We start from the raw sequence: 25,229 nt of genomic DNA, 5'->3' as shown, positions 1-25,229 counted from the left end.
TCTGTCTCCTAGACAGCTCTGTTCCTGGCCTCTGTGTAGCCCTTCTCCTTCTGGGTTTTTAACCTCCCTGCTCCTCCTCTCTAGCCATCAGCTCCTTCACACCCCAGCTCCAAGTTCACTCGCACCAGGATGTCTTTCTAAACCATTTTTCTCAGCATGGCTATATTTGGTTCCTGCAATATAACTTTGCATATATTATGTCAAGGAAAGGAGATTCCTGAAGCTATTTTTTCTTTCTAAAGCTATTTTTTGGTGTATTTTCTTTCTGTACTGGAGAACTCCTGTCATGGGCATATGTTGTTGATCTGCCCAGTGTCCCCTCTTCAGACTACAAGCCAGTATCCCCTTCAGCTGGTGGCATATCTCCCCTTCACATGGAAAAGTCTGTTCCATAGTATGCAACCAGGGTTGCCTTCTCCAGCAGGGGGCAAGCACCTGAAGTAGACCCGGCCAGCTGGTGAACTCTACCCACGGGCCTTAGTGGTTGGTTCAAGAATGACCACATGACCACACAGAGCCAATTGGAATGTTTGGTATTCCTGGAGACAGTGCCGGCTTGCTGACCAATCTTCTCTCTCCCCTTGATTCTCACTAACAAAACCCTACTTTTAGTGGAAGCCCAGTAGAAAATGCTGTACTCTCCAGGTTTTCTTGCAGCTAAGGGTAAATCATGTCACCCCATTCTGGTCAGTAGGAGGTGGGGAGAAGTTGCTGGAAGGGACTTCTGGGAAAGACTTTCAGAAGGAGCAGACTCAGACTGGCATGGCCCCTTGAGCACTAATTCTAACTGATCACTGACTCTGTGGGAGCAAGACATCTTAACCTGGAGCTTGAATTCCAGCCATGTGGAGAGGCTGCCTGAGAACGAAGCCCTCCAAGAGGAAAGCAAAGCTGGGGGAGAGAGAGATTGAGAAAGAGAGACATGGAGAGAGGGGAGGGAGGGAGGACAATGTCAGTTAAGCCCCTAACTGAGCCTCAAAACTTCCCAATTTCAGGAGCCAGGAAATCCCTTTCCTACCTAAGCAGATTTACATTGGGTTTCTGTCTCTCACTGAAGGCTCACAAGGAAATCCTCTACAAGACCAAAGCCATGCCTCTGTCTCTGTTCTCACCTCCCAAGCTATTTATATTTACATTATAAGATGCTACGTGAAAAGCTAGCACACAATAAACATTAATTCAAGTAGACCTTGAGCCTCCCCACCCCAATTTTTTATCTCATCAAGAGTCAAATTAGAGCTTGGAAGGACTTGATTTCTGAACCAAACTCCTTAAAAGACACACCCATCTGTCCCCTGTGGATGTCTCAGGCCATGCATGCCTCCATTCTTCTCTCGGAATCCCTTCTCTTCATCAAACCATTCCTTCAGCACTCACCTCCTCCAGGAAACCTTCCAAACCAGATCTTAACTTCGTCATCCTGCCTACCTTTGCAATTCCTTGCTTTTGCTAACATTTTCGTCCAGCTGTTCTTGGTTAGATGTATCATTTGAGCATAACTCTGTGTGTCTGTGTGTGTCACCCTCCTGCCCCACCCCTTGCCAACTGACTCAAAAGCTTTTCAGAACAGGGACTGTGTCTCTACCACCAGACTAGGAATCTTCTGGGGGCAGGGGTTAGTAGGGGGGCAGGACTCCCCTGCTAGTCTGGGAACCCAGATGCTGCTTCTCCTCACAGCAGACGGGGCATTGCACAATTTAGAATCATCTCTCCATGCTTCATGAACCTCATCAGCAAGGCAAGAAAAATTCAGTCTGAATCATATTATAAATGAAGAGTGGGAGGAAGATGAGCAAGAGTGACCCTTCTCATTCACAGGAGGATCCACCTTAACCTTCAAGGGAGAACTGATGAACATCCCACAAGATTAGAACCAGAGCAGAGTCTGCTGTTCACCAGCTCCTGCTCTATTCTAACGGAGATCCTGTTCCCTCCTGTGTAGCAACGTAAACAGAAATCTCCCCAGAAATCTCCCCACACGAGGCCAGAATTCTGCCTTACAGGCGTTCTTGCTTCCCTTGTTCCTTGACTGTTGGGTAACAATGAAGCCTTCATTGGGAAGTTTGTCAAATCTGCGTAGACACCGAGGGGGCGGCCATATGTTTTCCGTCTCTTGGCTCCTGTTGGACCGCAGCCCTGGAGTAGCCTGTGTAGCTGACAGCGCTGCTGGGACGCGATACCACCCTCCTGCTCTCTTCAACACGCCCCTCTGTCTTAGTACCCCCTGCCCCCATCCCAACACTCAAGCCTTTTTAGCAGCAGCTGTGCAAAGAACCATGGTGGAGGAAGGATGCTAAGGGAGGGTCTTGAAGAAGGTGATGGATTCCCAGTGAGAGTCAGAGAAAGTCACTGGGGGAGGACAGAACCTGAGAAAAAGCAGTGTGTGGAGGGGGAGGGGCAGGGGGTGGATGAGGCTGCCTTCGGAGAACTGACTTGGAACTACAGAGGGCAGGGAGCCGAGGTGAGGAGGGGTGAGGCAGAGAGGACGTGAAGGGCTGGTTAGTTTGGTGGGAGAGGAAGGAATTGATGAAAGCCCTTCAATGCAAGTCGAGTCTGTATTGGGTAGAAAAAACGATGAGGAGAGGAGGCCAGATCTTGGATAGGAAAGAGACATGGTAAAAATAGTGCTGGTGATCCAGTCATCTGCATGTGGGAGGCTGAGCGCTTGGGGAAACGGAGGCGAGGCGCTAAGCCTGGGTGCTGCAGCGGGATAGGTGTGCGTGGCGGGGATTATGGAAGTGGGCTGGAGCTGGGGTCAAGGTGAGTGACTCCTCAGCTTTTAGACAGGCTTAATCTCTTGAACGAAGGTGCTAGGAGCTCAGGTTTAATCCCCCAAGGGGATGATGGCTCCAGGAATCTGGGCCACTGCTTTGGAGATCAGTTGCTGCCAGAGCTCACCAGATCTGAACCATCCCATTCAATCCATGGAGAGCAGGTCTCCTTCTCCTCAGCTGTCCAGGACTTTCTTTCCATTGGCAGCAAGTGGCCAGGGACTTAAAGAAGGCAGGGATGGGGTACAGGCTACCAAGAAGTTTGGGCCCAGGTAAACCAACTTGCATGGCACAGGAGAGAGATGAAGCACCTTCAGCCTCACCGTTTTACCCGCATTCCTATCACGTACCAAATAAGGATAAAGATGGGATGCATTTGCCCAATAACTCAAGACAGGGTCTCCATGGCAACAGTTACCCAAAAATCCACTCCTGACAGTTGCAACAGCAGGAACTAGCAAAGAAGACTCTGGGGGTGGGAGACAGGCATGGGGACTCAGAGGATGGCTTCCTTTTATTCTTGAACTGAAGGAAATGCTGACAGCAGAAACCAAGGCGTCTCAGAGCTTGACTCGGCCAAGAACACTTGGAAGGGGGAGCTGGAAGGAGCCTTAAAGATGAGGCCTGGCTGCAGAACACCATCAGTGTCCTTCAGGGGATGTGTCAGCTCAGGGTTGAGGGCTGGGCCATTAGGGCATCGCCCCTCCAACCACCCACTTGTGGTGGACCAGAGTTCTCCCTGCCTCCCGGAGGTCATGGGATGGGGACAAGGGGTGGACCCAACTTCCTGGGAAGTGAGGGGCTCCGGGGAGTTTGAGCCTGCCTGAAGACTGAGTCCAATCCATGAAAATTCCACACATGATTGGGATCTAGTTCACCCCACCCGCCCTTACTTGTTTCCCCAGAAGTGAACGTACAGTCTACCTTGAAGAAGCAGTACAAGGCTGAGTGAGTCAAGTGAGATGGGAAATGCTTTACCAAAGTCAAGTCCAATGCAGAGACAAAGAGGTCTCCATGTATCCATGCAGAACAGCTTAACAAAATCAGACCAAGGCTGTCCTCCACAGGCAGAGCGTCCTAGGACAAGGGAGTCAGTATCAGGAATGCAAAGGGAGCACCTGAGTGTGGTCAGAGAGCAGCATCAGGAGCTGATGGGAAGGTGAGAGCAGAGGGTATCTTAGCAACAGAAGCATCATCTGCTTCCTACCAGCAGACAGGTGGACAGATGGACTGAGGGCAGGCAGCAAAGTGCATGACCTCTAATCTTTAAATTTTTAAGAAGAGGTTTAGATCAAAAGGAAAAGTATTCTGCTTCCTTTTTGGAAAAAAACTAAATCCACCAGTACCACCCCACACCTACCCCTACTGCTTAGGTTATTTCTCTTTGGTAGTGCTCAAGAGCCACTGACTATTTTTCAGATCCTGTAGATCAGGCTGCACTAAAAACTCTGGAGAAAGGAGAGATTCTTCAGCTTTCTTTTGGGAACAAAGAAAAGAGACAAATTGACTCTATCTCTAGCTGCATTTGGACTTGTCTACCAGGCCCCATGGATAGCAGCTCTCTTACACTGAATTATGGTGAGAAGGGATTAAGCCAGAGTATTTCCTGAGCCCTCGTTTGGTTCTAGCTCTCTCCTTTGCCATCCCACTCTCCACCTGCAAATTTTTTCTCTTCCCTTTTTATCTCCCTGCCTATGGAAAGTCCTTTTATCCCTGGAGGTCCCCAGAAGCCAATCTTTCCACCCTGGGGCATGTGTGCACACACACACACCGCCTTCTGGACTGAGTAGGGAAGAGAGAGATGCCAAGAGTGAGGCCATCCGAGAAGTGTTGGCTGGACCCTCAGGCAGGACTTTACAGGGTGGACTTCAGAGTGATCACCAAGGTCCAGGCTTCAGTAGGGTCCAGAAGTTTGACCAGGACACTCAAAAGAGTGGCCAGGCTCTCAGGACTGACTAAACTCAATGAAGAGCAACCAGAATGCCACTTTCTGAACTCAGGATGGAAGGGGTGGAGGCTGCCTTTTCAGTCACTGGACTACTCATGCTCTAGTAGCTCCCTTTCTTGGAGTCAGGAGACCAGGGAAACCAAAATAAAGACCAGAAAGCCACTTGTAGAACAGAGAACCAGAACGAGAAGGCAATAGGAGGGAAATCAAAAAAAGGGGATACATGTATACATGTAGCAGATTCACTTTGCTATACAGCAGAAACTACCTTAACATTGTAAAGCAACTACTGTTCAGTCATTCAGTCACGTCTGACTCTTTGTGACCCCATGAACTGCAGCATGCCAGGCTTCCCTGTCCTTTACTATCTCATGGAGTTTGCTCAGGCTCAGGTCCATTGAGTCGGTGATGCCATCTAACCATCTCATCCTCTGTTGCCCCCTTCTTCTCCTGCCCTCAATCTTTCTCACTATCAGGGTCTTTTCCAGTGACTTAGCTCTTCACATCAGGTGGCCAAAGTATTGGAGCTTCAGCTTCAGCATCAGTTCTTCCAATGAATACGTAAGGTTGATTTCCTTTAGAATTGACTGGTTTGATCTCCTTGCTGTCCAAGGGATTCTCAAGAGTCTTCTATACTTCAATAAAAATTAATTTTAAGGAAATTCTATTTTTAAAAAATGCAATAGACCTAAGTGATGTAAACCTCCTCAGTAACCAGAAGGCTCAGCTCCCCCATTCACTCATTACATCATCCACTCAACAGATATCTGTGGTGTTCCTACTACACAGGCGCTAGCTAGGTACTGGGGACACAGTAGCGGTGAGAGTGGGCAGGGGATGGGAGAGGTGTGGAACTCTGTGAGAGACTCTGTTAATGAAAAGACAAGGCCTAGGCTGGGAGAAAATATTCACAAATCACACATCTGCCATGAACTCTCAAAAATTAATAATGAAAACCAACAACCCAACTTAAAAAATGAGCAAGACACACTTCTCTAAAGAAGATATTCAGATGGTAAATGACCCCATGACAAGATTTTCAACACCACCATTCCTTAGAAAATACTAATTTAACTCACAACGAGACATCTCAACCTACATACTAGAAAGAACACGCATACAAAGAAACAAAATACAAAAGCAACAAATAAAACGCTGATATTACCAGGTGCTGTGAGAATGAAGAGTAGCCAGAACACTCACGTATTCCTGATGGGAATGCAAAATGTGACAGCCACTGTGAGAAACACTTGGGCAGCTTCTTGTAGAGTTAAAAATATTTATGACCCAACAATCTATATGACCCCACACTCCTAGGTACTGAGAAGGGAAAAGAAAGCTTCACTCATCCATACATCCAAAAACTGTACATGATTGTTTATGTTGAATTTATTCATAATCACCAAATACTGATACACCCCAAATGTACTTCAACTGAAGACATAAAAATCAAAATTTAATTGAAAAGATCTGTGATAAATTCATGTAGTGGAATACTACTCAACAATAAAAATGAATGAACTACTGATGCACAGAGCAATGTGGATGCATTAAGCTAAGTGTAAGTAGCCAGACTGAAAAGGCCACGTATCATAAGATTCCAATGATTTGACATTCTGGAAAAGAAAAACCATAGGGACAGGGAATAAATCAGTGATTGTCAGGTGTTGAGGGAGGGACGGAGGGCTTGACTACAAGGAGGCAGCATGAGGAAGTATGTGTGTTTGGTACAACTGTTCTGTGTCTTGGTTGTGTTGGTGATTACACAACTTGAATCATTTGTCAAAATTCATAGTACTATACACCAAAAAAATGTGAAATTCACTCTATGTAGTTTTAAAAATAAAAAGGCATATTTGTGGGGATTCCTTGGCAGTCCAGTGGTTAGGACTCTGTGCTTTCACTGCCAAGGGCACTGATTCAATCCCTGGTCAGGGAACCACGATCCTACCAGCTATGTAGTATGGCCAAAAAAAAAAAAAAAAAGACATATTTCTGACTACTTTGGGGAGAATTAAAATACAAGGTGAAAATAAAATACTAGAGAAGAAAACTTGGTAGATGGGTGAGGTAATCAGAGTTCAAACATTTGAAGTCTTTGTTTTGTCCAGGATGAAGACAGAGCTATTGATTAATTTCAGACTCTTTCATCAAAGATGCTATTAAAAATTGAAGGTAACTGCTATAAGAACAGAAATAAAATGCATAACTTCCAAACCAGTAGAAGGCATGAAAGGGGGGAAAGGAAGCAAATAAAAAGAGTAATAAAAACAGAGCACTAAATAAGATGATAGAAATAAATCCAAATAGATTGGTTATCACAAGAAATGAAACCAGAGAAAACACACCAGTAAAAAGATCATATTTGTTTTAATCCAGCTGTATTTTATGAGCCTAAAATATATTGCCAGAGAAACCTGCAAAGAAAGGATTGAAGGAAAGATACACAAAGAAAATATTAACCAAAATAAAGTTGATAAAATATTAATATCCAACAAAGTGTGAAGCCTTTATTTAATACCTGCTGTATGCAGAGCCCTGTCCTAGGCCTGTGGGGTGATATGTGAGAGACAGAAATGTGACACATGCCCTAGGGAACTAGTTAGGGTGGTAACCACATGACTCTAGATTGCATAGTTAACAAATACTTCTTCAATAACTGTGCAAACCCAGTAAGAGGTGATATGTCTGAGAACAAGATAAGGTAGTGGCATACTTGGAATTTCAATAATAAAAATCATTTATTGGTCAAGGTAGTAGTTGGTTTCCAAAAACATCCACCAATGAGCCATGCCTCCCAGTATTGATGCCCTTATATAGTCTCTTCTCCCACAGTGGATCTGGACTGGCCCTGGAACTCATAGTGATAAGTAATATGCGGCATAAAATTTGCCAATTCTGAGCCTAAGGCTTATGAGGGCTTGAAATCTTTTGATTCTACATTCTTGGGAAGAAAGCTGATATGTATCAATAATAAGTACAGCCATCCTGCTGTAGAGACCATGTGGAGAAACCCATGGAAAAGGAGATGCCATGAGACTATTAGGAAAGAGGAGAAGTCCCATCCCATCTCAGCCATCCCAGCTGAACCCTGACTTCCATCTGTCCCCATCAAGGCACCAGACTTGGACACTCTAGCCAGATGACCCCTAGATGGCTGCAGCTCCTGCTGATGTCACATGCAGTTGAGGAACTTCCCAGCTGACCCATGGATGCCCAGTCAACCCCCAGAACCATGAAAGATAATACAATTATTTTATTTTTAGTATGTATTTATTGAGCTGCATTGGATCTTAGTTGTGTCATGTGGGATATTTCGTTGTGGCACACAGACTCTTTAGTTGTGGCATGGGCTCCAGAGCATGTAGGTTCAGTAGTGTGGGTTTAGTTGCCACATGGTATGTGGGATTTTAGTTCCCTGACCGCAGGTAGAACCCCTGTCCGCTGCATTGCAAGAGGTATGCCTAACCACTGGACCATCAGGGAAGTCCCAAAACAGGGGTAATTTTAAACCATAAAGTTTTGGGGGTAGTTTTTTATGCTGCTATAAATAATGAAAACAATAACTTTCAATGTGTGCTGACACTGTGCTTGCTAATCATTTTCATAAATGTTATTTAATCCCTTCGATAACACTTAGAGGTTTGTGGCATTAACCCCCACTTTACCAATGAAGAAACAGAAGCTTGGAAAGCATGTCTTATAGGTAATAAGGAACAGAAGTAGGGCTTGTATCAAGGGCCCTTCTTGATTACGGACTCCACACTCCCAACCATCCCTTTATGTTGACAAGTGGGGGCGTTGAAGAGTGAAAAACACAAGGTGTTTCAGATCAAATTGTGGTGTCTGTGTCCCTTAGAGGGTGAGCTCCCTTTGAGCTTTCCTTTCCTTGTCTTTTTCATCCTGTGATACTGAAGAGTGAAGCAGACTCTGGAAAGATGATCAGATAAGTAGGCAGAGGATATAAGTTGGAGATTTTATTATAGTTTTGACACATAACAAGCACTAATCATCCTCAGTGTTCAGTTGTCACTTGAGAAAATGTAAATGCTACATCTGCTCACTGCCTGTCTTTTCTTCCAGACGAAAGAACATATGTTCCTAACAAGGGAGTGTGCTTTGTTCCTCATCCTCAGCCCCACTAGAGAAGCCTGATCCTTGGGACAGATGGGGAAGAGTTGAATCTTTATGGACTGTCCTCTCCACCATAGCCCAGGCAAGCTTCCAGGACTCTTCTGGGCCCATCAGGTGTTAGGGATCATCTTAGTCCCCATCATAGGTTCATTGATGAGAAAACAAAGGTCCACAGAGAAGGCGTAACTTCATCAAAATCCCACTGACAGCAAATATCAGAATCAGGCTAGGACCCAATCTCCAGATTCCTCTTCCAGTGCTCTCTGAACTCCAAGACTCTCTGGAATCAGCTGCAAGCAGGTCTCCTGACTCCTGATAGAGGCCCCCTGAGTCCACCAGACCCTAGAAGTGCTGAGAATAACCAGGATCTATTGACAACAAGACGTGATCCAGGAGCTCAACTGACAGATGTTCAGCACCACAGACAGCTCCTCTGACCTATTAAGTAATTTGCTTGAGACAAGTTGCCCCTCAAGGCAGAGTGTCGTGGGAGAGAGAGAAAAGAATTGGAATGATCTTAGAGTCCAGCCACTCACTTTGCATAGGAGAAAACCCAGGAACAGATAGAATGACTTGTTCAAGGTCACATGGCAGGTCAATAAAAAGGAGGGCCAGCAGCCCACTTCCTCGAACCTCTTCAGGGCCCTCAGATACCTGATTCTCATGACTCACTAATGACACAGCCAGAGCTGGAATCCAAGTCTTCAAAATTCAAGTCCATTGTCTTTGGGGATGGTAAGAAAAGAAAAGAAAAAAAAGGAGAGGCAAAAAGAAACTGAAAGAGCACCCGGCCCTGATGGTAAGGTTTGTGATTTGGCCTCTAAACTTCAAGTCTTTGATGGGAGCTCACTACTTCCCCAAGGTGATGTGGCCTTTTAGAAACAGATCCGTTACCATGGCAACCTCATCCCAGGTTTCATTTCCATGGCAATTCCTTGGATCACTTTGCAGATCACTCTGCTGGGAAAGTACACGTGTGACTGCCGATACATACATTGCAGAAAAATTCATGTAAAACCACATTTTTAGAAGCATCTCATATTCCAAGCCTGCAGTCAGGAGTATAACAAGGCAGGTTCCAGCATAGATGGGCCATGGCATCAAGGACCCAGAGCAGTCTTTGGGGCAGATATCCCCTCTGACTGTCATTGCAAACCTCATCTAAACTTTACAGACCAGTGTATCTTAAGCTCACCATGGCCATAAAAATGTCTCCTTTTCTGTATCGTCCCTAGTGTCCTGTGAAGGACAAAGCCTCAGACTTGCCTCTGATTGCAAGAAGTGCTGGGACAAGGAGAGAGGGGGCTGATTCTTCTGACTGCAACCTCTGCAGTACCCCAAGGGTGATTCCTCCTGTTTCCCTTGCCCATGCAGCCGAGTTTGGGGCACCCTAGAGCTGTCCCCCTCTTTGGTGACAGACCTTACTTGTGTGATCTGTGGGTTGTGGGCACCCCTTTCAACATGACCTAATCTGCCAGCTATCTCCCAAGAGATCTTTGTGGTTTCTAGTCCATGAGGACACCCCTTCTGTTTCCCAGCAATGCTATAGATTTTCTTTACTATCCTGATGTTTATGATGACATAGAGCTGGCTGGAGTGAGTATCTAGGGCACCATTAAGACCTAACCCTCTTTCTCTCTCTACTTTTAGTGTTTTGGGTAGCTTTCCTTGCCAACATAAAGTCTGTTTAATGATGGTCATGAGTCATTCATTACTTCCTCATTATTTTCATCATCACTAACAATACTATTTCTTGACTAAGGAGTCACCATCACATTCTGCAAAAAAGAAGAGTACGAAGTGCTCATTAAAATCCCCATATCCTGAACAATGAAACAGAAAAATCAAGGCATGGTTTAATTTCAGAATTGTAATCAAAATCTTGATATATGCCAGCCCTTCACCTTCCAGATATCTTCCTTTTAAACTTTTTTATTTTGTTTTGGGGTATAGCTAATTAACAGTGTTGTGGTAACTTCAGATAAACAGTGAAGGGACTCAGCCATATGTATACAAGTATCCATTCTCCCCCAAACTCCCCTCCCATCCAGGCTGCCACATAACACTGAGCAGAGTTCCATGTACCACACAGTAGGTCCTTGTTGGTTTGCATTTTAAATAGCAGTGTGTACATGTCTATTCCAAACTCCCAACCTATCCTTTCACCTGTCAAATATCTTTTGGTCTCAGATAGACTTGAATTTAAGGCTTCCCTGGTGGCTCAGTCAGTAAAGAATCCACCTGCCATGCAGGAGACCTAGATTTGATCCCTGGGTCAGGAAGATGCCCTGGAGAAGGAATTGGCAATCTATTTCAGTATTATTGCTTGGGAAATCCCATGGACAGAGGAGTCTGATGGACTACAATCTGTGGGGTCGCAAGAGTTGGACATGACTTAGCAACTAAACCACCACCACCAGATTTGAATTTGGATTCTGGTTCTATGGATTCTTCTTCTTTCTTTTTTTTTTAATTTATTTATTCAGATGTGCTGGGTCTTAGTTGTAGCACGCAAACTCTGAGTTGTGTGGCATGTGGGATCTAGCTCCCTGACGAGGGACTGAACTCAGGGCCCGTGCATTGGGAGCCCAGAGTCTTGGTCACTGGACCACCAGGAAAGTCCGTGGTTCTATGGATTCTTAACTGTGGTTTCAGAGGAATGACCTAAACAATTTGAGCCTTGTTCTCTTAAGCAGAGATGACAGCAATCTCTGCCCTGCAGGAATGATTAGATCTGGGTTATGAAAAAATCAGAAAGGATTATGAGATCAAATATGAAAAGTACTCTGCACTATTCCTGGCATGTGGAAGATCTTCACTAAATGGCAATATTAGCACCTAAAAGGGGAATCATTACTGTGAAATTTTATTTGCATCTGACTGAAGTGAGCTCTCACCCGCCTTGTGTTTTGTTTATTTGATTATATGTCTTTGATCCATACGAGCCATGACACTTTTTGAAAGCAGAGGCTGTGTCTTCAGTTCAACCCAGTTTTGTGAAGTCCCTAAACAAAATAAAGCATCACGCTTGCTGCCACAGAAAATACGTACGCAGAGAAGCCAGTTGTGATCCTCGAGGGTAGTATAGTGATGGAGTTCCATCACACCAGGGAGCTGCAGGGGTAAGCAGGTACTGCCTCAGCAAAACCCCGTCACTTTTCAGCTGCCCTCTCAGAGGCCTGGACACTTGCCTGGTTTGGCATGGCCTGAGCTGGGGATCGGAGTTCTGGACATCCCATGTACCTGGTCAGATCTTGATTGACAAGAGAGGACTGGGAGCTGCATTCAAGGGATGCTACTCAGAGATCCTACTAAATTCCCTTGCATTGAGTTGACCAAAAAGTTTGTTTGGGTTTTTCATACAATCTTATGGAAAACCCAAATGAAATTTTTGGCCAACCCAATATAAACTACACACACACCCCTTTCCCCCCAACATTGGAATGCTGGCTGTGGCCATTTTTGTCTGTGTCCACCACTTCTCACGTTTCCCTCTCCCTTCTAAACCTCCCTAACACTCCAGATTGTTCTTGGTCTGCTGCCGAGTGGGTGTCTCGGGAGAGATCAGGCAGGGCAACTCCTGGAAGCCAGCCCAGCCTGGCTCTGTGTGAATGCAATTCAGACAAACAAGTGGGAAGATAAGCGGATGCTGTGATGTAAGCCCTTCCTACTGTCTCCCACTTCAGGGGACCTCTCTTACTAGTGAGGGCATAACTGACCCCAAATATTCCAGCCCTGACTCAAAGGGAGGAGGAAAGTGTTTGACCTCATCCCTGAGACCCTTAGCTTAGTACCTAAGGGCTAGTGGCCCTGAAGAGCATGGCAAGAATCTGGGGCTTCCAGGGCTGCAGGCCAGGCTAGACTCCAGCTCTGCCACCCTCTTGCTCACCCTGGTGCCCGCACAGTACCTGGCCCTGGAGATTCCCAGTAGACACGGGTACAAAGGATGAACTGGAGCGAGTCCCTTAAACAGAACCTTAGTTTCCTCTCCTTAAACTGGCACACAGGAGAGTGTCTGCTCTTACTCACCACGCTTTTGTGGAAAGCAAACAAGAGCATGCAAAATGGGAGCAGTGATGAAATCGTCCTCTGAAGGGTGGGAGCTCAGTGCTTGCTCTGCTCTGCAGGCTAGACATGTGATACATTGTTTTTATCCTGCTTATGAGAGTGCTTCGAAAACAACAAATTACATTGCAGATATAAGTTACTGGATTTCTGTCCAGGATCCCTTTTCAGAGAACCAAATATATCTTGCTGGGGAAGCATTCATACCCTAAACAAAAATCACGATGGTCACAGTAATTATCTTTATGTGCTGTTTATCCCATGCTAGGCACAATGTTGGCTACCTAAACTCATCATCTCCTGGGAGCTATGGGCTCTATGGTTTCCATTTTATGTTTATTGATTTATTATTTATTTTTGGCTGCGCTGGGTCTTCATTGCTGCTCCTGGGCTTTCTCCGGTTGCAACAAGCAGAGGCTACTCTCCAGTTGCAGTGTGCAGGCTTCTCGTTGTGGTGGCTTCTCTTGTTGCAAAGCATGAGCTCTAGGGTGTGTGGGCTTCAGTAGCTGGAGCACACGGCCAAACTACCCTGAGGCATGTGGAATCTTCCCAGACCAGGGATGGAACGTGTGTCCCTCTGCATTGGCAGGCCGACTCTTAACCACTGGACCACCAGGGAAGACCCTGGCTTCCACTTTACAAACGGAAACTAAGGCACAGAGGAAACTAAGGAAAACTAAGGCACAGAGAGGTTGAGTTACTTCCCCAGAGTCACAGGGCTAGGAAGCAGGGTGACTAGGGTTTCAAAGACCAGTCCGGGACTTCTTTTCTGAACCCAGGATCCCCAGAGACCTGGCCCCTCAAACTTGGGCAGCCTTTGTTGGAAGATCTTTCCCTGCCCAGCGATGGGGAGTGGGGGGAAGGCATCGGAGAACTAGACCCCTTCTCGATCCAGCACCCCACGCCCCAGCCTCAGGATTCGGATCTAGTCCTGCTTTTCCCCCAGAGCATGAGGCTTCCTCTTACGTAACTAAGTGTGCCCGCCCCCGAGGTTTATATAAGAGAACTCTGGTAAACACACTGCAGGACATCAGGGCTTCGGGAGAACTGAGATGGACAGAAAATGAGATCCCACCCTCCACTCCTTCCCAGGACCCCACTCACACTTGCTGTTTTCCTCTTTGGGGCTTGAGCCTGGCTTTGTGTGTCCCCACTTGTGCACGGGGGCATGCCCACCATGGAGGGCACAAATGAGCACGTTGGTAGGCATGTCTTCGTGGTCCTTTTTCTTCTTTACAGTGAGAAAATCCTGCAAGGCTTGCCCACTAAGGCTTTCCTTTTTCAGCAAATTCAGGAAACTTAACCCTTAAATCCCCTCCTCTTGCCCCAGTCGTAGATCCATTTCATTAGAGGGAAGTTCTTGTAGTCGTTCGCTCCAACTTGGTCAGCCAGAAAACTAAGTTTCAGTGTCCCTCCTGAAACTACCGTTTTCCGGTCATTTGGGTTTTCCACAAATGCCTGCAGCTCTCTGAACCACATTCTCCAGGCCATCTCATCACCCTGGGCCCCAGGCACCTGTGCTACAAAAAGCTACATACTCAGGCTGCCCCCATCACTCAAGGCCGCTCTCCCCAGATCAGGCCTGCATATCACCTCAAGCCATCAACAGAACGTTCTCCACATTGTGGATCAATTGGAGCCATCCAAATTTGATCCATCCAAAAGTATGGATCAAAACTATTTATAAACTATCCTTTATAAATAGTTTCTGGCCCCTAGCCTCTACTGGACTGGCCTAATTGGATGAACTTGAACTCTCCCAGGTCTGAGATGGGGTGGTGGGGTGGGGGTGGTTGGGAAGGTGATACATCCTGATGTTGATGACTGTGGTTACACAGGAGGGCTCAGGAACCAGGAAGGTACTGGGTCCTTCATAATCAATGAGCATCTACGCTTTTGTTGAGATACCCTGCCCTCCCCCAACCTTGTATGGAACTAGTATTGAAGACATGAGGTAGTGTGCCCTATACGTGTGTGTGTGCTAAGTTGCTTCAGTCATACCCTATACATCTCTTCCCAAAGCCAAGTAAGGCTTCAGTCCCCTTCCATCTCATTCATCTTTACTTCCACACATGGTCAAAGGGAGAAGAGAGAGAGAAATCAACTAGAGCCCTCCCCTCAAATCTTCCAAGCACCAGGGTGCCTGAGTTGGGCTGGCACTAGGGTCCAGGGGGATACATGGGCCACAAAGCCCAGATTTCTCTCCTTCTGTCCCCCTGGCCCCAGGCTCAGTTCTTCCCCAGACCAGATGCTTGCAGATGGTAGAGCTGCTCATGCTCCCTTGGCCGGTGAGTGCCAAGGTTCTAACTTCTTAACATGGCTTTATGGAGATTCTGCACCTATAAGAGATGCCAGGGTTCTGGGCAGCAGGGGAAATCGCATAATGGCAGGTTCCAAATTCCCTGAACACAGCTGCACTGGAGGCCATTTGGTCCATTTTAAACGTCCTGGGTGTGGACTTCACTGGTGGTTCAGTGGTTAAGACTCCACCTTCCAGTGCAGGGGGTGTGGGTTCAATCCCTGGCCGGGGGAATTATGGTCCCACCCCATGCCATGGGCTGCAGCCAAACATTCGTTTTAATAAATAAATAAACACCCTGGGTCCTTCAAACCACAACACCCTCTCCCAAGCTCACATTCCCCCTTTCCCCACACCCTCCCTCCCCACACTGCAAAGGCAAATCTTCAGAATCTGCTCACCTACCCTCTACAAGGGTGAGTCAAACAAGCCCTGAGCTGTGGCTTTTGGCCCTATAATGAAAATTTTACCTCCATCTAGACCTCTCCCCACACACCAATTATATTTCATTTGTCCACTCTCCTGATGTATTGTTTTGGCTATTTTCTCCCTTTTGAATTCAAGTTGCTGATTTATTTTTTTTCCATCTCACAGAATAGATTCAAATTTCCCCATGATTTAATTTACCTCACCAGCTGTCCAGCCGTCCTTGCAGGACCTGCCTGCCCGGGCTGGCAGCAGTAGAAAACGGGCACTTTCCCCCCCTTCCCGGCTTTGGAGTGGGGTCTCAGGAGACCCCGACCATCCCTCATAGCTGCCCAGTCCGGCGGCCAGGCGTCCTGTGACCTGCTTAACCTGCTGGCTCCTCGGTTACACACCGCCCCCGCCGCCAACAAACGCCTCAGCATACACACAAACCCCACAGAGGAAGCCCCCGACGGCTGTAGCTTTATTATAAGATCTCTTCTCAAATGTGAAATCGGGCCAACAAGCTCAACAAGCTCAGTGACTCAGATTCATCCACAACTGCACTGCCCCCCCCCACCCGCCATGCTGCTCGGAACTGGCCCCCACTCCACCCCACCTACATACACACAAAATTCCCACGCGAGTGACCTCAGCCCCAAGCTGCTTCCCACAGCCTCTCCCACCACCCTGCCCAGAACTTTCCAAAAACAAAAACACCAGTTTAAGAACCCCCATCCCGCCCACCAAGGCTCGACCGCACGCAGTCTGGTGTGGAAGTCTCTTCCCGCACCGCCACCTCGAGTCCTGCAGTGTCCTGGGCGCGGGCGTCCCGTGGCGCTTTGCGGATGGGGGGGTTGGGGGGAGCCCCTCGAGCTGCCCTCCCGGAGGCAGCGGCACAGCTCGGGAAGGAGGATCAAGGGTCCTGGGCTCTTCTCGGTCTTCTTCCAGCCGCGCTGACGAGGGCGGGCAGAGGCGGCGCTCAGTACAGCCCCAGGGTGGCAGCGCCCACGTCCTTGGAAGGCCGGCGCTCCTGCATCAGAAAGTTAATCATGCTCTCGGACTTGATGAGCAGGTTGCAGCCCAGGAAGAAGACGCCGAAGACCACGGTGAGCGACAGCACGCAGAGCACGGCGATCTGCGCCACGCGCGACACCCACAGGTTGCGTTCGTCCGGCGCCAGCCCCGAGGGGACCCCGTCGCTGGCGGACAGCGGCGCGCCCCCAGGGCAGCAGCCCAGCCACGTGCCCAGCCCGTGGCTGCGGTTCCCCAGCGCAGCGCCCCCGCCGCTGCCGCCGCTCAAGCCACCCGTGGTCTCCAGGCCGCTGTGGTTCAGGAAGGTCGCGTTCATCGCCGCTCGGCGCCCGGGGGGGGTCTCGGCGCGCGGTCCGGGGCGCACGGGAAGGCTTTCCGGCGTCGGCGCTCTGGGAGTAGCCCGGGTCCACCTGTGCGCGGGGAGAGGGAGAGGGTGGGGGGCTGCCGGCGCGGTCCACCCCCTCCGGCCTCCGACCCCGGGGCACCTGGCGGGAAGCGGCGGCCGGGAGAGGCGAGCAACAGGCTTCGCGCGAGCTGGAGCCGCAGAGCCCAGCGCGCCTCTAGGCACCGACTGCGCTCGGCGCCCGCCCAGCCGCCACTCCTCTCCCCGCAGCGCGGCCTTTCCTCTACGCCATATCCCCCCTCCCCGCCCCTCACTGGGCCGTGACCGTGGGTGGCCGCCGAACCCCACTGCCCCGACTCAGGTCGTCCAAACCATGAATATGAGGAGTACTCTCGACCTCCTTCCCACCTCGTCCCCACCCCTCCCCACGTGGTTTTTCTTAACTTAAAAATAGGTTATTGCGTTTTTTCTTTACTCCTTTTTACAAAGCCACATTACTGTAAAATAGTTAGAAATTACACATTCGGAAAACGAAAAAAATCTAAAAACTCATAATCCTACTACTCAGGGAGTGTCCATGTTACCACCTTGCTTCAAAATCCTCCTGGCCTTTTTCTATGTGTTTCTATATATCTATTCAGAATAAGGATGCACTGTTCATACATACTGTTTTGTACATGCTGTTTTGTAATCCTTTGTCATTTAACAGTTTATTCTTTCGTAGTGATAAATATTCATCTACAACAGGAGCTTGTTAAAACTCAGATTCCTGGGCCCAGCCCAGAGTTTCTGAATCTGTAAGTCTGTGCATTTCAAAGAAATGCTCTTTCTGCTCTTCTTGGACTTACTTTGAGAACTACTGGTCTGCTTCATCATTTTCAGAGAAGGAATTGGGTTTCAAAGTATAGACTGTTATACTGTTACAATTTATTGAACCAAAGTCTCTATTTTTGGATATTTGATTTGTTTCTGTTCCTTCTTTCCTTTTTTTCCTCCCTCTTTCTTTTTTCTTTCTCTTTAATCAGAAACAATATTACCTTAAAGAACTTGGCAAGAAATCTTTGTACAGGACCTGTAATTTTTTATTTCTATCATATTTTGAAAAATGGACCTGCAGAATCAGTAAATTACATCTGACTAAATTGCCCTCCAGAAATGTACCAGTTTCCACTCCAGTCTTCCACTGGGAGAAAGAGTGCATTACTCCAGTCCTGGTCATTGTCAATATTTTAACAATCATTGTGTGAATTCAGGGGATAGGGGATAATGTCGCACCCTTGTATTCTTTGGTTGTTGAATCAAAGGAAAAACCGGAAAGCATTTAGAACTTGTTGCAACAGTCTGGGCAAAAGATGGCTGGCTGGAGGCTTGGATTCCAGGGATGGCCGTAGAAGGAGAGAAATGTGGATGGAAAGAAAGAGCCTGGCAAATTGGAGGGAGGAGATTCAGGCTGTCTCCAGCAGGTGAGCATCTCAAAGTCACCCCCTCACTATTAGCAGAACACTAATTTGTGTGTGTGTGTCCTGAGAAGCTATTGAATTTTTCATTTTAAAGATGAAACTGACACATATGCATAGACACACATACACACACACAGAGGAGAAATTAGAGAAAGACCCCGATCACCTCCTCAGTCCTAGAACACAGCCTGGCACAAGGGCACTCAGAGTTATCTGGGCAGGAGTCTCCCTGCCCTGACTGCCCCTCAGGGCCAGGACAGAACAGAATGAGAACCGGTATCTGGCCTGGACACTTTCTCTTCTGCTTTTGACCAGTTGGATTTCTTTAGAGAAATGCTTTTATGCCCTTTGTCCATCCTTCTTCTGAGACTAACCCCTGACCTTTGATGCACCCTAGACTTAGCCCATGACTGACTCCATTCAGCTGAGGTCAGTCAAGCTGCCAGATGCTCAGAAAGGTGGGGGAGGTCAAGTAAAGGTGGGGTACAGGGTCCTGCCTACTTCAGGAAGAGGCTGTGAGGAGGCTGATGGCTGGCCTTTTCTGTGTGTCCTCAGTCGTGTCCGACTCTTTGCAACCCCATGGACTGTAGCCCATCAGGCGCCTCTGTCCATGGAATTTTCCAGGTGAGAAATACTGGAGTGGGTTGCCATTTCCTCCTCCAGGGATCTTCCCGACCCAGGGATCGAACCTGTGTCTCTTATGTCTCCTGTATTGGCAGGTGGATTCTTTACCACTTTTGCCATCTGCGAAGTCCAACCTTTCCTTTATTAAGCACCTATTGTATGCTCAGTGCATCAAATATATTACCTCAATGAATGCTTTTTTTTGGACCACACCGTTTAGCATGCATGTGGGATCTTAGTTCCCCAACCAGGGATCAAAGCCATGCCCCATGTGTTGGAAGCGCAGAGACTTAACCACTGGACCTCCAGGGAGTCCCTCACTGAATTCTTACTGTGAATGTACCCTTGATGTGAGGAAATAGAGGCTCAGAGTGGTTGACTTACTTAAGCCCACACAGCTAGTTAAGCATCAGGGTCACAATTTGAGCCTAGATCTATCCTGTTGCAAAGCTACACTCTTCTTTTTTAAATTTTATTGAAATTAGTTGATTTACAATGTTGTGTTAATGTCTTCTGTACAGCAAAGTGACTCAGTTATGCATATATATAAAATATATTCTTTTTTATATTCATTTACATTATGGTTTGTCACAGAATGTTGAATATAGTTTCCTGTGCTATACAGTAGGACCTTTTTGTTTATCCATCCTCTATATAGCAGTTTGCCTCTGCTAATCCCAAACTCCCATTCCTTCCATCCTCTACCCCCCAAATCTGGTCTCTACATCTGTGAGGCTGTTTCTGTTTTGTAGATATATTGGTTTGTATCATCTATTTTAGATTCTACATATATGTTATATCATATAGTATTTTTTTTAACTCTTTATTTTGTATTGGGGTATAGCTGACTAATACTGTGATAGTTTCAGGTGAACAGTGAAGGGACTCAGCCATACATTTACACATATCCATTCTCCCCTAAACTTCTCTCCCATCCAGGCTGTCACATAACATTGAGAGGAGCTCCATGTGCTATACAGTAGGTCCTTGTTGGTTATCCATTTTAAATATAGCAGCATGTACGTGTCCATCTCAAACTGCCCACTATCCTTTCCCCCCATCCTTCTCCCACTCTGCAATCATAAGCTCCTTTACAAAGTCTGTGAGTCTGTTTCTTTTTTGTCTGTAAGTTCATTTGTATCATTTCTTTTTAGATTCCACATATAAAGGATGTCATAGATAACATATCATAGTCTCTAGATCAATCCATGTTGCTGCAAATGGAATTATTTCATTCTTTTTGATGGGTGAGTAATATCACATTGTGTATATATACCACATCCAAAGCTACACTCAGTTGTAACTGTTTCCCATCATCCCTGAGCAGCTTTCTCTGGACACCTGGTGGGAGAGAAAGATGTCGTCTACGACCTGGCAGAAGGAAGGGAGAGAGAGAACTTGGTCTTGTGGAAATAAGAAAAGATCACCCAAAGGAGAATGAGCAAAGTCCATTTTTCGAGAGTTTGCTATAGCAAGGGAGTCAGCCATATTTACTTGAGTTTGGCAGACATACAAAGACAGGCAGAGGAGTGGGAAAGCTTTATCGTTGGGGTGGGGAGGAAATGGTAGGCTTCACATATGCCCTGATTGGAGACTGCTGCCTTGGAAAAGGTGTAGGTGGGCAGACTAGATGGGGGGCATCCCATGTGATTGGTTAGGGGAGCATATTTAACTTTCTCCACTATGTTGAAAGTGGGGGCAAAATTAGAGAAGCTTGTCATTGATCAATGTCTGGCCGTTTGCTGGTTGCTACAAGGGTTGTGGTTTGGCTTCCTGGGCTGTTGCTATAGGTAGTGAGTCAGAGTGCTGTTTTTATATACGGTCTGGCCATTGTCTGTATATTCAGTGTGTCAGACTCCTCCCCAGAGTTCAGGAGTGGAGACCTACCTAGCCTGGACCCAGCCAGATACTCCCTCCTTCTGCTTCTGCTTTCTGCCCTTTCTGGAAGCACTGGTCCCAAAAAGTCTGGTTGCCATTTGACTGGCTTTTTTTTTTTTTTTTAAGTCACACCATGCAGCTTGTGGGATGTTAGTTCCCTGACCAGGGACTGAACCTGTGCCCTTGCAGTGAAAGCTCAGAGTTCTAACCACTGGACCGCCAGGGAACTCCTTGCATTAACTGTTTTGTTTTTTTTTTTTTTTTTTAAAGCTCTTTGGGGCCCTCAATTCTTTTTATTATTAATTAATTAATTTTTGGCTGTGCTGGGTCTTCATTGCTGCTCGGGCTTTTTTTCGTCTTGTTGCAGTGAACGGGGCCTACTCTCCAGCTGTGGGACATGGGCTTCTCATTGCGGTGGCTTCTCTTGTTGCAGAGCACAGGCTCTAGGCGCATGGGCTTCAGTACTTGTGGGGCTCGGGCCTTGCTGCTCCGTGGCATGTGAGATCTCCCCAGATCAGGAATCCTGCATTGACAGGCAGATTCTTTACCACTGAGCCACTCACTAGGGCAGTCCTGCATTAACTCTTAATTCATACAATAACCCTGAAAGGTAAATACGTTACTTATTTATCTCTGCATCACAAATCACCCTCAAATTTAGCAAATATTGATTATCTGGCAATAGTTTCTGAGGGCCAGGAAACCAGAAGCCGCTTAGCTGAGTGGTTCTGGGTTGGGGTTTCTCATGAGGTTGTAGTCAAGGGGTTGGCTGGGGTCACAGTCACATAAAAGCTCCATGGTAGGGGGTAGAGGATTGACTTCTAACGTGATTCCTCAACACAGCTGTTGTCTCAAAGGCTCAGTTCCCAGCTGTGTAGACCTTCCTGAGGGGCTGCTTGAGTCTCCTCATGACATGCAGTTGGCTTGCCTCAGAGCCACTCTTGAAGATGGTGCTGGAGGGACTTCCCTTGCGTTCTAGTGATCAGGGCTCCACGCTTCCAATGCACGGGGGTGTGGATTTCATCCCTGGTTGGGGAACTAGGATCCTATATGCCACAAGGTGGGGTCAAAAAAAAAAAAAAAAGGCATGTGCAGGAAGGTGAGCAGCTGGTGGAAGGGAGAGAGGCAGAAGAATGAGGCTGCAGGGTAGAAATTGTTATTTAATCTTCACAGCAAGCCTTACTGAGAGAAACCGTGAGCCTCTTTGGAGAGATGAGAAAATGGAAGCTCAGAAAGGAGAAAATTCTTGCCTGAGGTCACAGAGCTAGTAATTGGCACAGCCAGAATTTCAGCCCTTAGCTACCTTATAACCCAGCCCAAGCTCATTCCAGTTCCAGCAAGTTGTTTGCTCATGGGGGCAGGGAGAGCGGGGGGAAAATGATGAATATAGGAGTGTGCTTTGATATTAGAGAAAAGTCCCCCCAGGCCCCAGGACTCGGGAGGGGCCTCAGGAGCCCAAGAAGGTGCCTGTCTGCGGGCTGTCTCCCTCCCTAGAACCAGGAAGCCAGTGCCTCTGGGCCCAGCTGCCTCCCACACAGCACTATTTTTACCCTCCACCTCAGTGACAAGCCTGCCTCTACCAGATCTGGAAAGGCCATCTGGGCAGTCTGGCTGCCCCAGGAAGAACCTCCACCCAGAGGCCACTGTTGTCCCCGCAGCTGTTTCTAGATGAGCCTTTAGCTCTCAGGCCTGCCTTGGCCTTCCTGCAGGATCAGTGAGACACCTCCTCCGCTAGATTCAGAGATTAATCAAACCTCCCCAATTCGTATCACTTGCCAGGTGGACCTATCCGAACTAAAATGTTTAAATTCAAAGGTATTTTACATTGTCAACCTTTCCAAAAATGTTAATAAAGTGCTCCCTGCATTTTAATGAAGAGGTCAGAATGATTTTATTTGCATATTCAACTGTACACATGAACATGTTGTTCAGCTGCTCAGTTGTGTCTGACTCTTTGCAATCCCGTGGACTGCAGCACACCAGGCTTCCCAGTTCTTCAGTACCTCCTGGAGTTTGCTCAAACTATGCCCATTGAGTCGGTGATGCCATCCACCCATCTCATCCTCTGTCATCTCCTTCTCCTCCTGCCTTTCACCTTTCCTAGCACCAGGGTCTTTTGCAGTGAGTTGGCTCTTTGCATCTGGTAACCAAAGTATTGGAGCTTCAGCCTCAGCATCAGTCCTTCCAATGAATATTCGGGGTTGACTTCCTTTATACTGACTGGTTTGATCTCCTTGCTGTCCAAGGGACTCTCAAGAGTCTTCTCCAGCACCACAGTTTGAAATCAATTCTTTGGCACTGAGCCTTCTTTATGGTCCACCTCTCACATCCATACATGACTACACACGCACAAAATATCAATAGGTGACCCTTGGACCATAGCTTGTTTCAGGCAGGCCCAAGAACGCTTGAAAAGAATTGATTTTCTAAAGTGGTTTCAAACAGCTGCGCTGGGGCTCCTGTGTATGCTAGCCATTCATTTGGCAAACTCTTCCTGGAGTGGGCAAAGGTTGCTTTATGCCCAGGTCCTGTCCAAATGATCTCACATTTCACATTGGCAGAGGGGAAGTTGATAATGATTTCCTGCATCTGGTACAGAATTTAAGTAAACACGGACTGCCCTGTTCAGCTTTTGCCCCTCCAGAGGTTTCGAGGTTGGCCCCTGCTCTGTTCATGCACACAGAGTGGAAGACAGAGGAGCCTGGCTGTTCATGCAGAGGTGGTTTTGCCCAAAGCAGCAAGAGAAATGCCTTGGGGGGTGTTCATGCCGTAGCAGAAAGTGCGATGTATTTGTTTGAGTACTGTGCAGTGGAGAACTTGTGAGGAGATGTCACAGGTATCAGGAACTTCACACGTCACCTCCTGCCACCTGTCTGATTTGTGTTTCAGAGAATACCTGGTTTTTGGAGATCTAGAATCTATTTCTGCCCCTAATTGTCTGCCTGACCTTTGACAAGTCAGTTATCCTCTCTGGGCTTTGATTGGCTCATCTGTAAATCAAGGGAGCTGAATCTAATCATTTTCAATAAAACTTTATTTATAAAAACAGGAAATGGGGCTAGATGGGTCATGGTTTGCCTTTTTCCACTCTCTCTTTCCTGGAAGGGGTGGGGTGGATGTGCAGAGAGCATGGGGCCCAAGATCTGTGCCTGGTCTGTACTTCAAGCATTACCCGAGCCTTTCTTATTGATGTCGTTCAGTCACTCAGTCATGTCCGACTATTTGTGACCCCATGGACTTCAGTATGCCAGGCTTCCCTGTTCTTCACCAACTCCTGGAACTTGCTTAAACTCATGTCCATTGAGTCGGTGATGCCATCCAACTATCTCATCCTCTGTTGTCCCCTTCTCCTCCTGCTTTCAATCTTTCCCAGCATCAGGGCCTTTTCTAATGGGTTGGCTCTTCACATTAGGTGGCCAAAGTATTGGAGTTTCAGCTTCAGCATCAGTCCTTCCAGTGAATATTCAGGATTGATTTCCTTTAGGACTGATAGTTTTAATAGTTTGATTGATAGTTTTGATAGAATTGATAGAATGCAGGAAGCACTTTATTAACCTTTTTGGAAAGGTTGATAATGTAAAATACCTTTGGATTTAAACATTTTAGTTCAGATAGGTCCACCTGGCAATCGATACTAACAAAAAACTGAACAAACCTTTTTTTTTTTTTACTACTGTGTACCACTCAGCACAGTTTGGACTGGTTTGATCTTGCCGTCCAAGGGATTCTCAAGTCTTCTCCAACACCACAGTTCAAAAGTATCACTTCTTTGGTACTCAGCCTTGTTTATGGTCCAACTCTCACATCCACCCATGACTACTGGAAAAACCATAGCTTTGACTAGACGGACCTTTGTCGGCAAAGTAATGTCTCTGCTTTTTAATATGCTGTCTAGGCTGGTCATAGCTTTTCTTCCAAGGAACAAGTGTCTTTTAATTTCATGGCTGCAGTCACCATCTGCAGGGATTTTGGAGCCCAAGAAAATCAAGTCTGTCACTGTTTCCATTGTTTCCCCACCTATTTGCCATGAAGTGATGGGACCAGATGCCATCATCTTAGGCCTTTCTTACCCCATTTGTAAGATGAGAAGCCCTGGGTAAGATCTGCATCCCCCAAACTGTGTATTCTGGATCAGCAGTCCCAGTGAGGTACCCACAGAAGTGACACTGATCCCAACAGGTTTCTTCACGACAGGACTTCTCAGAGCCTTTCAAATACTGATGTGCATTGTGACTTTCCCAGGGTGATGCTGGATGTCCTGTGTAAC

The 25,229-nt window shown here is 47.1% G+C and overlaps 2 protein-coding genes across 19 annotated transcripts in view; one reads left to right on the top strand and one right to left on the bottom strand.

Annotated features, from left to right (window-relative positions):
- Positions 1–10,549, top strand: part of GOSR2 (golgi SNAP receptor complex member 2) — a 41,397-nt gene extending 30,848 nt beyond the window's left edge. For 17 of the 18 annotated variants that reach the window (XR_014078753.1, XR_014078757.1, XR_014078746.1 and 14 more), the window contains one exon: positions 8,803–10,549. Coding sequence is in view for 4 of the 18 variants with exons in the window: in XM_081576416.1 (XP_081432542.1) it covers positions 8,803–8,864 (62 nt within the window). In the remaining 14 variants the exon portion in view is untranslated. Of the gene's footprint in view, positions 1–3,676; positions 3,931–8,802 lie in introns of those variants that run through there. The other variant, XR_014078743.1, reaches the window with a different exon arrangement.
- A 6,055-nt stretch (positions 10,550–16,604) lies between these two features.
- RPRML (reprimo like) lies at positions 16,605–16,973 on the bottom strand. The gene has a single exon (XM_081576433.1). The coding sequence runs from the start codon at positions 16,971–16,973 to the stop codon at positions 16,605–16,607; it is 369 nt and encodes a 122-aa protein (XP_081432559.1).
- Between the last annotated feature and the right edge of the window lie 8,256 nt (positions 16,974–25,229).

Source organism: Giraffa tippelskirchi, chromosome 3 (genome assembly GCF_054371585.1).
Source record: "Giraffa tippelskirchi isolate mGirTip1 chromosome 3, T2T-mGirTip1v1.2.pri, whole genome shotgun sequence".
In the NCBI taxonomy this organism is placed as follows: Eukaryota; Metazoa; Chordata; class Mammalia; order Artiodactyla; family Giraffidae; genus Giraffa; species Giraffa tippelskirchi.
This window is presented reverse-complemented; position numbering and strand designations above follow the sequence as displayed.

Coding starts and splice junctions, on each gene's coding strand:
- RPRML (XM_081576433.1), bottom strand. CDS start 16,973: ATGAACGCGACCTTCCTGAACCACAGCGGCCTGGAGACCACGGGTGGC.